Genomic DNA, 16,484 nt, shown 5'->3' on the forward strand with positions numbered 1-16,484 from the left:
AAATAAAAGAAAGAAAGAAAATTACTTGAGTTCCTAGGCTAAAAGACCTCAGAAACACACAGCTTTCACCTTGGTGAAATCCCTCCCAACTACATGCATGTTTACCTAACAGTTTGAAATAGTATTGATATAATACTCCTTGATGGCAGGGTTTTGATCTAGATGACTGTATAATGTTTTTCCCAATCTGAGTCAGTGGAAAAACTTTAAGTGAGGAAGTCACATGCTTATTCAATTCTAGACATGGATGTTGTTTCCATTCATTCTGTGCTTTTAAATTGCACTTTAAAAAATGACCATAATCGTAACTTCTAGACTCATGTGGATATTAAAAAAGAAAGAAAAAAATGCAAAGAAATAGAGGCTGGGTCACAGCACACCGCAGTAACCAAAAATACATTTAATCATGGAATCTACTCTAATGTAGGACCAAATAAGAGGAGTTGAAATGAATAAAGCAGAAATAGAAAAATATTAAAGTTCTTTTATGTGAAAATACTACTTTAGATTCAGCAGCATTCACAGGGATGAAGAATGCTAAAAATGGGCTCTAAAAGATTTCAAGGTAGAAATAAAGTGAGGGGAACATAAAGAAAGGGGAAGAGAATGAGTTAAAAACAGTTAGGAAGAGAGTTAAGAAAAAATTGTCCGAGACTTGTCCAGATATAGAAGGGGATCTGGCACCTCTATGGGGGGGAGAAAAAAATAAAGTCCTAGATGTGGACCTAAAGATAACACTGATAAATTTGGGGAAAATTCCAATATTTCTTTGATCCAAATTGAGCACTTAATCTTAGGTATGACAATACTTAGGCATACCGGAAGATATCTTAGAAATCCTAATATCCTTTGCATTCATTTTGGTAAGGAAGATGGCCTGTCCAAAAATCCCAGGCCAGTTAGTGAGAGAATCAGGATTAGAATTTGGATCTCCAGAGACAGGGCCACTAGCCTAACCAAATCTCCTCCACAACATTCTTAAGAAAGATATACATAAATTTTTTTGTTAGGGTTGGGTCTCTGGGGGTCAATCATGCTATATTCTTCTTAATATTAAAATAAAAAAACAAACAAACAAACCTGTGCTGTTGAGCTGATGGTAAAGCTGGGCATCTTTAGTTCTGATTTCCTGTTTAAATTTTAATTCCCAATTAATTACACAAAAGCAAAGCAATAACTAAGAGTTGGAAGGGGAAATAGTTTTACGTATTTGCAACATATTTAAGATGTTTTATGTAAATAATTGACATTGCAGATGAGATAAGAAAATGACTAGAAAATGAGATAATTATTTTCAAAACAGAGCCATGTGAGGGATAAAACACAAGTCAGTTGCCAAAGGACTAATTGAGTTGCTGACCAAACTAAATATGCTGGATGCCTCATGCAATGCTTTGTGTAAGTGAAAAATGTTGAAAGGTTTTCTGCCAGTGTAAAGAATCTCTTTTTATTCAAAAAGAGTTTCCACCAAAAATGTCAACTCTGTTCACAAAAAGATGAATTAGGTTTTGGATACACTTACCTTTGGGTATACCAGCTGAAGAAATTTGAATGTTTTTGCTCAAAAGAACCTTCTGTGGTCTGTTCAGTGTATGCTCTTCCTGGCTTTACCTTGACATACTTATTATGTGAAGCTATATTTGGATCCATGTTGTCAATATAACAAAGATCTGTTTTCATACATCACATATTTGTTATTGGGTAGAATTTTTAAAACAGCTTTTACCATGTTTTTGCTCAACTACTCTTAGAAGCAAGGAGCTAAGCAGTAGTTAGGAATCTTATGGACCTAACTGTAAAAGTATTGACTAATTGTGAAATCTACTACCAACATTCTTTTAAATATTGCCCTCTAATTTCTGTTTTCAGATGACCTTTATAAAAGTATAAATGCCTCTAGGTCTTCTGGTACTTCTAAAGATAAACCCTTGGCTGGGACACATTAGGGTCTTAATTAGCCCCAAGTTCTTCAATAGGGGGCTCTGTTCTTGGGGACTTCAGAGTTTTCCCTGGATTAGCTTAAGTTATTGCCTTTTCTTAAAAAAATGTCTCTGCATCTTGTTATCTTGAACACATAGTTGATAATATTTTACAGGACTTATTTGATCAAAAACTAATTTATCAAACCATCCGAGTGCTTCTGAGCCTTCCAGCTTGCACAGTTCTTTTCTTGTTTTCAACAGTTACCCAGAGATTCTACCCTACTCTCTTGAAGGATTACACAGCTGTTGTTGATACAACTGTGTTTTATCACCAGCCTCAAATTTGCTCAATTCTTCTTGCCAACATTTAATCAACTGTCATTCACAAGGGCAAAAACCACCATGTGCCATGATCACAATGTATCATTAGCTTTGAACTCTAATTTGGAAATACTTTCTTAGAGACTAACACCTTGCCTCTAGAATTGCCTTAGGAACTGTAGAGGAGCAAAGATACTAGTTATAGTGTATAGGAATTCAATTTTTCCAGTCAACCTTCATTTCATGAATGGCTTAGAATGATTTTCAAGGGTCTCTCATGCAAGAGAATGGAGTTGAGGTGCACCAGATAGTACCATGTTTATTTGTTGTAACATCTTTAACATTCACATTCAAACACAAAAAAGAAATTCTGTCTCAAAAGAAAGCCCCAAGAGCTTGGATAAAAACAAGGAAATTACAAGGAGTAAAGAGAAAAGAAGTGGGACGAAGTACCTTTGAGTACCTACTATGTGCTAGGCACTGTTTGTGCCCCATCTCACTATTGTGCGCAACTCAGTGAGGGGAGTTTCATTCTACTCATTATGCAGATGAGGATGGCTGAGAGGGATTGTCTAAGGTCATCCCACTAGTAAGAGTTAAAACCCAGATTCCATTCTATTGGGCTCAAAAAAAAAAAAAAAAAAAAAAAGGTGAGCCTCTTTCACTAAACCATGCTGCTGTAATTCTTTGATTCTTCTCCTCCACCTCCTCTTCCCCCTCCTCCTCCCCCTCCTTCTCCTCCTCTTTCTATTTCTTCTGTAAGTAGGACAGACAACTCAGGTGGGCTCAGTTAAAATCCCTTGGTATAGAGTCACACCTCTTTGGTCTCTCTCTTGCATGTTGTACAGACAGGAAATAGAGGCTGCGCCCCTCTCTGTTAAACAACTGAAGTTTAGGCTTAAGGATAGTTATCCTCATACACTTTGCAGTGGTCTATCTCCTTGACTTCATGCAGGACATATTCCTTTCCATTTCCTAGAACAAGTATGAGAGGGAGAAGTGGACATAGAGAGATTGCTTCTCTGTGAATGATATTACCAACTCTTTGTTCCCTCAACCATTAATCAAAGCTGACAAATTGCTCAGTTTGAACAGAGGTGGAAAGTGAAAAATTGGAGTCCTTTAATTTAAAACAAAAACCAAGTCATGTAGCTTTCATTCCACTGTGTAGATTGTCACCATAATGCTTTTACAACAACCTTTGCATAAGTTTACTCAACAACTGCTACAAGCCAAGATGCGTTGAAATGAGAAAAGGAACACTAACCAGAGTTAATGTACAAAAATATTTATTTTTGGTAAATAACCATTCCATGGTCAGGTTTGAATAAGCCATGTGAAGTATTATCTACTCCTGATGAGGTTTAATGGACGGAATTTCAGGTGTTGGTGGTGTCCGTGCCTAAAAGAAAGGAAAAAAATACCATCGCACTAAGATTTAATGCCTCTGCTTTCAACCTAATGGGTCAACTAATAGTTATCACTACAGTTAGGTTCTCTTTTCAAGTTTATGTGAATCTTTGCTTTGCAGAAACACAAAAATCTCATTTTCCAGAAAATAGAGCAACTTCTAATATGCTGAGTTTCTAATGACAACAGTTGCCATCAAATAAGTAACAAATAATTTCTTTGAAAACTGGGATTTTCTATTTTGTTATTGACTGATAGGTTTTCCCAGTTCAAGGATATTGGTTATAAATATCTATACAAAGTCTTTATATTAGCTGTTGAAACTAAAACATTATATATATATATATATATATATATATATATATATATATATATGGCTATGGGTATGTTTCTATATTTTATGCTTTGAATTGAGAGAAAGTAAAACCAAGAGTTTTAACTAACAGAAAAATTAAGAACTGTTTTGGGATATTTTTAAGTCTCTCTTAAGTGCATAGCTTCATCTGCATCTGGCCTTCTGGACAAAAGTATCTCACACAGACTTTCACTCTGGGTATTTTTTTTCCAGACCTGAAAGGAGTAACCAAACTCTAAATTATCAGGATGCTTGTTATTCAGTTTAGGTTTATGCACATGTGTTAATTCTTCTCCTTCAAACAACTGCCCAAATGTTGCTAGTTTTATACATATTAGCTATAAGAGCTGGGCATAAAAACAAGAGAAGGCAAAGGTTAAATTTGTGAATTTCTTATTGATTACCTAAAAATATTTGGTAGTGGAAAAACTAGATTGAAACTATGTATGGAGTAGAAAGGAATTTGGAATAAATTTGAACATTTTTAGGTACCCAGTTTTTCTGCCTCTGACCAACCAAATTTATTATAAAGAAGAAATCAAATTTGTAATTTTAAGTTTCTAAAATTCAATTACTTTCCAAATTCATAACCAAAACTCATCCAAGCTGGCAGTTAATTACAAAACGCTTAGATTTTGTAGTTTGCCACGTATCTGGGTGATTTCCACTGCTCATTACTACCCTTGTCATTGTGTTTATGTCAATTGTATGTTCTACTCACCTTGTGTTCTTCATGAGCTGTGTACACGTTTTGGTATTCATATTTATTATGTTACTGTCTGATATTTTAATATGGACAAATGTTTGCTGTAACCTTTGACATTACTTTTTATAGCCCTCTTGTTTTTATAGAGGAATGAAAGTTTAGGCTTTAAAAGAAGTAGTGCCTTTCTCATATGGCCAGACATATTTCTTCATGATACGCTGGTGTTTCATCTTTTTCCATAATTCTCTATTACTTATTTTAAATGTTTTTCTTATCATTTTGAAAAACTCAAATGTCTGTTCTCCATTTGAAAGTGTGCCAAAAGTACTCCACCATGTAAATATGTAGAAACAATTACTATAAAATGTCAGCATAGTTTACAGCAATGTATTACCTTAATGACTACAAAGATATATTTTTTTTTCAAGTTGTTGGAATTAAGATGTATCTAAAACAATAGTTCAGTTCCTGTCAAAATAATAGAAATGTCTCATGAACATTACATATCTATCCATCATAAATTCTTTTTACAATTTCATATACAAGCATTTTAAACCTTTTTGAAATAAATAATGCAAATGAATTAAAATGAGGTATTCTCTTGATTTCTGAAACGGTATTTATTGATGGTCTCAATAGCTGCTAATATGCAAGGGTTCTTTTAAATTTTAAAAGGCAGATTAAAAATAATAAAATCTAGGCACCAAAAACAAGGACACAAACTTTTATTGAGAGCAAGTCAAACACAGTTCTTTATTTAAACTGTTAATATGTGGATAGATAGAGTCTGATATATTCTGTGTCTTCAAAGGTAGCATTATATGAAGGGTTAAGTTTTATATTGACAGAGAAATAGAGCTGTTATTACTTCCTGTTCACTCAGCATCTATGGAAAATAAAAAGTCATGTAAGAAATATCAGCATTCTCACAATAAGTCAATTCTCCCTCCTACCAGGTACCAGAGTCCTTCTTGCATTCCTGAATCTTGAAGCACAAAAGCAGTAAACCTTCATGTGTAGTTACCAATTTGTGTTCTTAATGTGTCCCATATGCTTTTCAAATATGTTAAGTATCCCCCATGAGATTTGAACCAGACCCTTGTCTTTCTTAGGTTACAAGAATCAAACAGCCACCCATCACCATTATGTACTTACTAAGCTCTGTGGCCTTAGTGTAAGATGGCAAAATAGGGCAATGGGCACTAATGCCAAATAATAGTTTCAGTGCTCTTCTGCAACTACATTGCCTCATTCATGAGCATTAAGCATTTACTCATTGAACATACACTGAAATAGTCTTGTTGATAAAATCTTTCATAGTTGGTTAATCATCTGGTAAGAGCACAAAACTAAAAGGGCCAGGATTACTATATTTTGGAGCCAGATTAGAGCTAGTTGCTTGGCCACATCAAATGACCACAGACCTCCCACCTCACTCAAGTTCCACAGGAATTGGCTGCCTCTGCTGGAATAATTCAAAATACAGGCTCTGTTGATGGTAGGTTAAGAATATGGTCCTGTTCCATGATGGATAACACAATACTGTGCTTTGAAGTTAAGTAGAAAATAGTAGGGGTCACCAGTAATCCAAAAAGAAAATAGCTTGTCCAAGTGAAAAGATTTAGAGGCTCTAAATAAACAGGTAATTGTCCTAGTGCATCAATCTTCTACCTAAATTTGTCAATAAAAAACTGATTTCCCTGTCTTTATTCTGAAAACTTGCATTGTCGAGAATGAAATGTATAGATTCTATAGATTAAGCGTGACAGACTTTTATATGGTCAGGTTATGAAATATCTGTTTCAAAGAATAAAAGGAAAAAATTCAAAGTTGAGTCTCATAAACACTAAATAATAGTATATGATACCATGGAAACATATTATATGATAATAAAGAATTAAAGAAAGTGCCTTTAGAATGTGTGGGATTTGTTACCCATAAATAAGCAATAATCTGAGAAGGGCTAACCCAGGGTTTTTCACAAAATGAAAAATAAATAAACAAAGGGTTGAATAGTACAATGAAGACTGTATTACATTCAGACAATAAGGAATTGTCTTTTTATTTCTAGGGCCAAAAGAAATGTCTTTATCTGTGGTGACAGAAAGCTCAGGGTAATATATATAGAAGCATGAAATGAAAAATTATGGAACTATCTAAGAATATAAATATAGACTCTCCCTTTTCATAAATATTCAATACATTATTTGACACATTGGTTTGAGTGAAGCTTCACAAGCACAATTTTAAGCATCTTGATTTGGGCTGAGGTCCAGTAAATTATATATTCCCAACAACCATCAGAGCTTTCTCACTAAAAATACATGCTCACACTCTACTTTGAAAATATTCTAAGATAATTATTTCCATTTTCATAGTAAGTAGTACAGTTATGACTAGAGTTGTCTCAGGTTTCTAAGGAAAGAAAATTATTCTGAGATACTCTTAATAGGAGAAAGTGTAGTAATAGAGAGGGGTATTTTCTTAAAATTGTGCTAAAGCTGTCATTTTCATGTTTAATGACATTAACTGTGCTAGACAAGATTTTATTTTCAGTCTCAGAAATAATCTATCTGATATAACTCTTTAGTCAATTGCCCACCAATCTTCCAGCCCCTCCCTGTGGCAATCTCACAATGGATTTAATTCATCTTGAGAACATAAAGCCAACATTTAGTAAACAGAATTTTCCTGACTGACAATTGCTCAGCCCCTCTAGTGAGAAAATTCAGTGAATGGTAACACCTAGGAAGGCAGCCTATACAGAATTTCACTCTGTACATGCCAAGAAAAACAACTTAAAATCTGAAGATAATAGGAAAGGCAAAGTATTTCGGAAAGTTTATTGCCAGAGTCTATAAAACCACGTTTTAAAGAAAGAGAGATTTGATACCAGACTTTCTATCACCCTCAGTGTACAGGAAGAAAGACACCAAAAGAAATACATTTCATTTCAAATAGTCCTCTTTCATTTGATGACTACATTTCCCAGCATTGCTACTTTTAAAATCAAACTGTTTAGTGCTTAGCACACAGGCTATATTAGTGAGGATTTAAAAAGCAAATATCCAAGAATGAATCTGAAGCTTTTTGATTTGAGGTTACCAGACTGAGTTTTGCCTAGGGTTATTTCCACATTATTCTACAGTGAAACAGAGATTAAGCTTCCACTTCATTATAGGGGATGACTCAAGGCATACAAAGATGCATCTCAGGAAAATAGAATTAGCTTTTGCTTTAGTGGGCATGAGAACTTCTCAGTTCCAGTTAGTTTATAAATGCATCATAGACTCGAATTCATCAATTCTTTGCTTGGTGTTCCCCTTTCTGATTTTCCGATAGGATATCGTATTGTATCTTGAATAAGCATTTCTGGAAATATCACCCTTCTTCCCGAAGGCTGGCTGCTCATCAGGTGTGACAGGTTGGGAACTGGGGCTGCTCAGTGGGGAGTCCTCACTTGCATCGCCTTCCTCTTTTAACTGAGAACGCTCTTCATTTTTTTTCTTAAATTCTATCACTCGAACTTCATCTTCATCATCTTTGCAATCATCATCATCATCATTATTAATTTCTTCTTCCCAAACCTCTTGCTCCTCATCATGCTTAGAATGTAACACATCAACGTGGCTAGGTTTCCGAAATCCTAACCATTCAATTTCCATTGCCTGATGTTGAGTTTTGTTCTTCAGATCCTCATCTTCTCTCTCTCCTAAAGGTTGTTCAGCAATCCTTTCCTTTTGTCTACTTAGTTCTTGGTTACTGCTGCTCAAAGGAATCTTCTCCCACTGATGTCCTGTAGCAAAATCAATTGGTAATTGATATGCGCAGAGATTTCAAAATACCACAGATTCTCCAGATTATATTTCTGGACCATTGTTTTCCACCAAACATTTTATGGGATATTGTTTTGTGAGTTATTAATATGTTTTACACAATAAAACAGGCTACACCATCAAATTAGCTTGGAAAACACTGCATTGAACACAATTAAGTAAGCCTCTTCAGAATTTATCCAAGCCTTTAAAATACTAATGAATATTAGCATGCAGCAACCCAACCTCATTTGACTATGGAACATTTCTGTTGTGGACTACTCTCTCTAGTGATACTGGTATCCCCTGAGACACACTTTTAAAAATCCTGTCTAGCCTGTCATGAGTGGATATGTGAATATATTAAAAAATATTTGGACCTAGCTCCTACACACACACACACACACACACACACACACACACACACACACGCACACATACACACACTCCTCCAGGAAAATTAGAAAAAAGACTTTCTTCCAATAGTAAAAATAATGAAATAATGGCTGCCAGTGACTGGTCACACTCAGAGTAGCAAATTCAGTGTTTACCACCATGCTTCTCAGAGTTCTCATGTCCTAAAGTACCAGGTATGGAGGAGGAGCAGGCAACCACAGATGGCCAAGAGTCATGTGCTGGGCTAATGGAGGGATCAAGTCCATGAAAGGACACACTATATAGCCTAAGATCTGCCATGATTTCTAGTGAGTCAAGATTTAAAAATCATGTTGAGGTCATATCTACATAGTGTTAGGTTAGCCTATTATTTTAGACATGTCCTTAACCGACAACTAATTAACTTAAGTTGTTTGGTACCATGCAGTGACTTTTAAGAGACTCATTTAATTCATTGCAAATTTCACTTTTCAAACACATCCTATCAGCATATCCTCAATAATATTTATTGAGCATGAGAAAATGAATTAATAATAAGAGAGTAGAGGTTGTTCTCAGAGCTTTCAGCCCTGAAGGACTTCTGTGGGAAGCTTTAGCCTGCAGTGCACATGACTCAGGGTTGTGTTCACTATTCCCTCTCAACACCATAACAGCCTTAATATAAAGTGAGAGGCACTGTTCCTCTTTGCCATTCTCCTCCACAATTTCTTATTTTCACTGAAAGATGTTGACAAGTCCATTTCCATCAGAGATTTTTCATTCTCTTTTCATTTTGTTTTCCCAACTATAGGAATCAGATTGTAAACTTACACAAAGAGATAGAAGTGGAGGTGGTTCATCTCTCCTCATTAGCTCTGCACAGCTCCTATCAGGCCACTGGCATCCAGTCAGTGTTTTTTACATCATAAATAAATATGTATTAGAATGTTTGCTATAATTTTAAGCTTTGTTTTGTTTTCTTCTTTTCCATAAGAACCAAAGAAACTGATCGTTTTGCTCATATTCGTGACTTGGGCATGGAGTTGTCATGCATGAAATTACTTCTTGACTTTAAATTATAATTCTTTCTAAGTATTTTTAACATCTTCCTATTTTTCAACTCAGGAGTATTCTCTTTGGGGACTTTATAGCTGTTTGCCATTGTGAAAATAAGAGACACCAAAATGTGTCCTTCTAACCCTACAGGAGGAACGTGTTCCACCGAACACAAAGGGACTCATGCAGGGAAAAACTCACCCTGAGACCATCCACTTAAAAAATCCAGACTGCTTTTATTCTTTATTTAAAGGAAATGAAAGATCATAGAAAACTATTGTCTCCAGTGACTTTCTGATCAGAATTTGAAAGGGGCTCTAGTTGAAAGGTTGAGATCCCTGCCTCTCAGAATTTGTTTGCTCCTTGGCAGTAGAAGGGTTAGGGTGAGAGGTTATTTAGTCCATTTCATGGGGTTTAGGTCTTATAAATTATCTGTGAAAATGTAAGAGCTTGACAATGACTGTTGCTTACTACATTCTTCTTTGAGTGACTACACAGTGGACCACCATATGTAGTCAGCAGACAGTCTGAGATGTGTCCAGGCAAAGAGAACAAACCCAGGAAACTGCCAACAACCTTGTCCTCCTAGGCATCTACTATTTTGTGTGATGTTCTAATATTTCAACGAATAATCTCTTCAATGTTTTACTTGTTAAGGTCCTAACTAAGCTAAATCACTTAGGTCTACCAAGCTGACTTCAATTTTGAGATAAGATGTTTATGGCTGCAAGAGAGGATATGAATGATTAATTGATAGATTTTTATCTTCCACTTTATTTTGAAATTGTTTGAATGTAGGTGTCTCCTTAGAAGTCTAAAAGATTTTGTGTCTCTTAGACTCTTGAGTTTATTTGAAAAATAATATAGTCATTTAAAAATCAATGTTCTTTTTATTCTCCCATTTTTCTGAAAGAACACCATTAAAATTAACTTCATCACCTGGAAGATCTCTTTGACAAGAATTAGGTAACCATTTTGTGCTTACAGCAGAGGCCTAGAATTTTCCTATAGATCAAATAAATTTATAAGATTATTTTAAACAGTATGCCAATGGTAAACTTTTAAGATAAACCCATTTTTGAAACGTTTACATCTTGCAAGGCACCTGACACAGATTTGAAGACACTTAGTCAAAAGGAAAGGTTTATTTAGTAGACTAACTTATTAAGATGCAGATATCATATCATCAGGTCAAAGCATGCCAATCAGTTATACCGAACCATGCAGTCTCAGTCTTGAAGAGTTTGTAATGCTTTCTAAGGTGGAACCCACAGATAAATCCAGACTCCCTTATCTGCCTATAGCAGCTTTGAGTTTTTGAAAACATCACCTGGATTGCTTTTTCAATACCACACTCACGTAACATCCCATGCAAAAGCTGTCTTCCACATTCCATCAAGCAATTTCTGTGTACAAAATGGAAGTTCCTCTTACCTTCTCTGAATGTCATTTCATCAACACTTGTTTCTTGGAGAGAAAGATCTGTGATAGCCTTATGAACAATATAGAGATTCTCTTCTGGTTTTTCTGGGAAGAAAAACCCCCACAAGATTAATATTTTAACATTTAAGTAGTCTAAGATAAGTTACCAATTAAGACTAACAAGGTAGATGTCTTTGAGTTTTGTGGTCACTAAAAATAACGATTTCATCCTTCAAACTCATTTCTTCACGGATTCCTTTTATTTATAAGCATAACGATAACCTCTCCTTTAATGTCTATATAAGTTATAGTACCACGAATTCAGACACTTTCAGGTAGATTTAGAAAGAAAAGTTGAATTTATGAATTCTTTCTGACTGAATAATAATGGTGCTGTCCATATAATAATAAATAACGGTAGTTAACACTTAACCAACAGTAATTTTCACAACAACTGTACAAATATCAGAACTATTATTCTGCCTTCTTCTAATGAGAAAACCAAGGCTTCGGGAAGCCAAGAGAGTTGTCTAGGGTCACAGAGCTATCAACTAAATAAGCCTGGATTTGACCCAGGGCAGAGGTTTAGTCCTTATGCTCTGCAGCCCCCGTAGGATAAGGGACTGCATTTGGGCAGGGGCAAAGGGTGGGAGGATGTGCAGCTTACTCCTGTCATAACCGTTCATCCAAAGATTCCTGAGTGAGTTTACAAATCAAATCAAGCAAATTATAGAAAAGGAAAATGCTTTACCTTTTAGAATCTTCTCATCCATGGACAAGTTGAGCCGTATGTTCTCTTGTAATTTTTCACTTTTCTCCTGATTTCCTTCCATGGGTTCATCTTCAAGACTAGATTCTACCCTGCAGTATGGTGGGGTGCCATCCATATCACTGGCTTCTTCCATGATTTTATGTTGACCGTTTTCAGGGGGTGTATCCCCATTACACTCAACCTGACTGAATGTCACTGGAACGTCTGTCATGATGTACAGTTGAGTCCGACTTGGAGAGAGCTTTGGGGAAGATCCTTGATAAGTTCTCTTGCCTTCAAATCCAGCTCTTAGTCTAAGGACACAAATGATTTCCTTTAGTGCATAATAACAAGCTTCTCTTCCTGAAGGTGTGCAGATAGAGCATAGCACAAAAGTAATAGAATTTGTCAGATTTGCCACCAACCCATGAGCAAGAATCTGGCCAATCACCACCTTCTTTGTTGCTCAGCAGTCCCACTTGCAGAATTAATGGCAGCCTTTTGATTTACATAAACAAACAATCCGAGGCAATCAGCCTTTTGTGTTGGCATGTACTGGGGGACTTTCAGCTTGTCAGTCCCCCTCTGGGAACAGAGATTTTTGTCCCTTTTCATAATGGCCCTTTGTCATTTTCCTTGTAACAGGAGCCACAATTGTTCCACAGCTTTAATCCAGAGAGAATGACCACCTTGAGGCATATTAGTTCTGTGTAACCAGCTTAACATTTCCAAACAGATTTTGTTCAAGTACAACCTCAGCTATTTTGTAAAGGACAATGGCCTCTTTTCTTATTTATTAAAGAATAAAAACAGCTTATCAAAAACCTGTAAACAGGACAACTTTATTGTAAGTGGCTCTGGCAGCAGATTCCACTGTATGCTTTCGGGAGCCCAGAGAAGTAGATCTAAGAAAATACAAGCATAAATTCTGCCGTCTTGCTAATACCCAAAATTTTACATTTCAGTGATTTATTTGGTCTATAGCTTCTTATCCTCTAGTTTATTCCTGTCTATTGTAGCTCAACCCATCCTGTAAAACCCTAGTATAATTGCCTCCATGAAATCTTCCCTTCCTCCAATCAGAATTATTTTCAATATTCCCTACTGTTGTTTCATGGTGCTGGTAAAATTATAAGGCATCAACACTGTCTGCCTTTGGGGGAAACAGGTGATTATATAAAACAGCTGCCACCTACCATTCCTTCCTTCTTAAAGTAAGACATTAATTCTTTTCTTTGTTGAATCTCATCTAGTGCAAAATGATTCCAGAGCCTTTGCCCATATGCTGCTCCCTCAGCTTGGAACGCCTTTCTCTCCCTCAAGGCCAAACCCCTGGCCTAGCCAGCTCCTCTGAAATACCATTTCTTTAAAGACACTTTCCCTGACCCACAGGATTAGGATGGGACTCCTGTTACACATTATCTTTGTCCTTCAGAGTGCTCTTCACAGTTGTGATTAAATAAGTAATTGCACAGTTATCTGCATAATGTCTCTCACCAACTAGAATCTAAGCCTTATCTGGGCAGGGACCATGGCTAACTTACTTACATGTGTCCCCAGCATGTAGCATCTACCTTGAAATAAGTAGGTACTGAATAGAGAAAAAAAAATTACTGTTGAATAAATGAATAAATGTTACTCCCTAGAGAATGCATTTAAGATCTTTTCTAAAGGGAAGAAGAATAGAGGTTTGAGAGTAATTGCACACTTATCACCTTTAAAACTGTGTCTAGGGCTGAATGCATTAGGGTCTATATCAGGGACGACAAATACAAAGCACTCTGGTCTCATCCCCTTTCGCCATATACTTGGAGGATATCTCTATGATCCTAGAATTCTCTCCCTTGTCATCACTAACTCTTCTCAACCCAACACGCTGATTATTTGTTTGTTTGTTTGTTTCTGCACAGGAGGAAAATTAACTTTCCCTCTACCTTCTTCTGAGTTCTTGTTTGAGATCCCTGTAATAAAAGGTAGATTAACAAGAGAAAAGGGAACAGACGTTTATTCATATGTTGTTAAAAGGTAAATTGAGGCATATTAAAAATTTTAAGAGTTTTTTTTGAGCAAAAATCCATTCTAACTGGGTAACATTAAACCGGAAGTGGCTAGGAGCACTAAAGGGGACAGGAAATGGGGAGACTTAAGAGAAAAGGCAGAAGCAAAGTAAGGAAATTATTGATTGACTACAGCTTAAAACCTGGTTGGCTGTTCGTGATTAGTTGTCCTTAGCATTTTGATTTTGGAAGCGTGAGGAATATATAGGCTTTTATTTTGGTTTGCTTATGTAGGCCACCAGGCACTAGAGCCACATTAGTCCAATGGCCTCCTTGTCTAATTAATTTAACAAATATGCCTCATGTATACATGGGAGAGACCCAGGGAAACCAGTAACTCCCTAAGATGGCCTAAGCCACTCCCTTAAATATCATCTCCAGCTAAAGACAAAAGAGAAAGGTGTGTGCTGGGGGTGGAACAGAGGAGGTCAGTTAGAGGTTTCCAGGAAAAGCACAGTAAACAAGGGTATGGTATGTTATGCAGATTTAAGTGGCTGCCTTCTCCACTGACAAGATTCTGTTATGTTTGAGAGTTATACTTCTCTTCCTGGTACAGAGAGGGAGACAACCTTACAAAGGGAGATCTCCCTTATAAGTGCCAATTTCCCTTACAAAAGATAACTTTCTATTTTCTGAGCTTCTCCAGTGTCTGCAGTTTCTCAGAAATAATTAGCTCAAAATAATCCTTATGCCAAAGAGACATATTTTGGAGTCGCATAGCCTAATGCTCTTCATTTGTTTGTTTTTATCTTATTTTTTACAAACTTTCATATAGGATTTATTATATGTCAGGCACTGTTCAAATGCTTCACAAATAGTAACACATTTGATCTTCAAAACAGCAGTGTAAGAAAGATGCTATTCTTAGCCTCATTTTGCAGAATAGAAAAATTAAACACAGAGAGATTAAGAAACTTGCTGAAGATCACACAGCTAGTAAACCTACTATTGAGAGTTTGCAGCTTAGATGAAGCCAAGAGCCATCTGGTCGGGGTGCTAATGTTTCCTTGGGCCAGAGATCCCACTGGGCTCCAGCCTGATGAATTAACCGCCTAGGCAGCAGGAGTAGCTCTAGCCAGGAAAGGGCAACAGAAGGCCTGAGGTGTCATCAAGGCCTTCCCAAGACAGACACCCCAGCTGCTGAGGACAGGGTTGGGAGGGTCAGGGAGTTTCCCTCCCATCAGAAATAACAGAGCTATTCTCTTAATTCAAAAATCAGAACCTGGAGCTTCAGGGCCAGGTCGGTTCACCCCCACTAACTTAGAGTTAGAACAGCCCAGGATCTAGGGCAAGAAGAAAATATAGGGGGAATCAGATGGGAGGATGCAGAGACTAACACCAAAGCTAGGAAAGTATGGGGACATACTAGACTGTGAGATCCAGAAGGGCAGGAAATAGTACTAATTCAACCGAATGCCCAGCAATAAACATAAAAATGTAGAAGCGCTCACATTAGCTTTGAAATCCTGTCTCCAACATCTGTCAGTTCCCTCGAGACTGCCAAGCACTTCAGGGACACAGCAAAGTTTTGTTTCTCTCTCTTACTCTTAGATTGCTATGACCATATAGCAACTTGCAACTTGTACCTATAGCTTAGTTTTTATGGGGATTAAAATTTGGGGGTGGGGGGAGGATTATCTTTTCTCTAATGCCTTGCTTTGACATTTTTTTTGGCATTAGAATTATTTCATATTTAGAAATATAGAAAAATGATCCAGACTTCTATCAGCCTCGGCTAACCAGTGTGTTCACTTCTATAAAAAGCCAGGTAAAATGTTTTGTAACGTGTATAAGTTTTCCTACAAGTAGACGGCAACACAAAAACCATTTAGCTCCAAAATGAGTCTAACAACCAAATAAAACACAGGGTATTTTATCCATTAAGAGGTATGTTGTCACCCATTGACTGTAACAACCTACGATTTGTAAAGTGTGTTTGAATTTGCATTAAGGATCCTCAATTCAAAATACCATTGCATAATCTTCACTGCATGAAATATGACTTTTTTTAAAGAGAATTTACTGGAGTATTTATCTTTTTTCCCTAGTTATTATTCTAAATGGTAAAGGATGTCATATAAATATAACCATTCTGAAATCTATAACAAAATATGATAATGAAAGAATCTTCACATGGGAACTTAAAAAGTTTCAAAATTACATTATGCAAATATCCACATTTCACTTGTCAAATGCCAAATGATTAATGTTAAGGCTATATTAGGTCCAGCTAAGGAGCCAGGATAACCTGATTTGGTTCACTTAAGGGACTAACATTCCACATTGACAGGACA

At 36.4% G+C, this 16,484-nt stretch overlaps 1 protein-coding gene across 2 annotated transcripts; it reads right to left on the reverse strand.

The window, feature by feature from the left end:
* Positions 1-7,986: 7,986 nt before the first annotated feature.
* On the reverse strand, positions 7,987-12,389 carry ERMN (ermin). Of its 2 annotated transcripts, none has more exons than XM_007103995.2 (3): positions 12,134-12,389; positions 11,395-11,487; positions 7,987-8,510 (listed from the first exon to the last, which is right to left on the reverse strand). In XM_007103995.2, exons 1-3 carry the CDS (start codon positions 12,363-12,365, stop codon positions 7,987-7,989), a joined length of 849 nt encoding a protein of 282 aa, XP_007104057.1. In that variant the 5' UTR covers positions 12,366-12,389. The 2 variants fall into 2 exon arrangements, with proteins under 2 accessions (XP_007104057.1, XP_023977956.1); XM_024122188.1 differs by having other exon boundaries at positions 11,395-11,427; positions 12,134-12,365.
* Between the last annotated feature and the right edge of the window lie 4,095 nt (positions 12,390-16,484).

This window comes from Physeter macrocephalus, chromosome 2 (genome assembly GCF_002837175.3).
Source record: "Physeter macrocephalus isolate SW-GA chromosome 2, ASM283717v5, whole genome shotgun sequence".
Classification (NCBI taxonomy): domain Eukaryota; kingdom Metazoa; phylum Chordata; class Mammalia; order Artiodactyla; family Physeteridae; genus Physeter; species Physeter macrocephalus.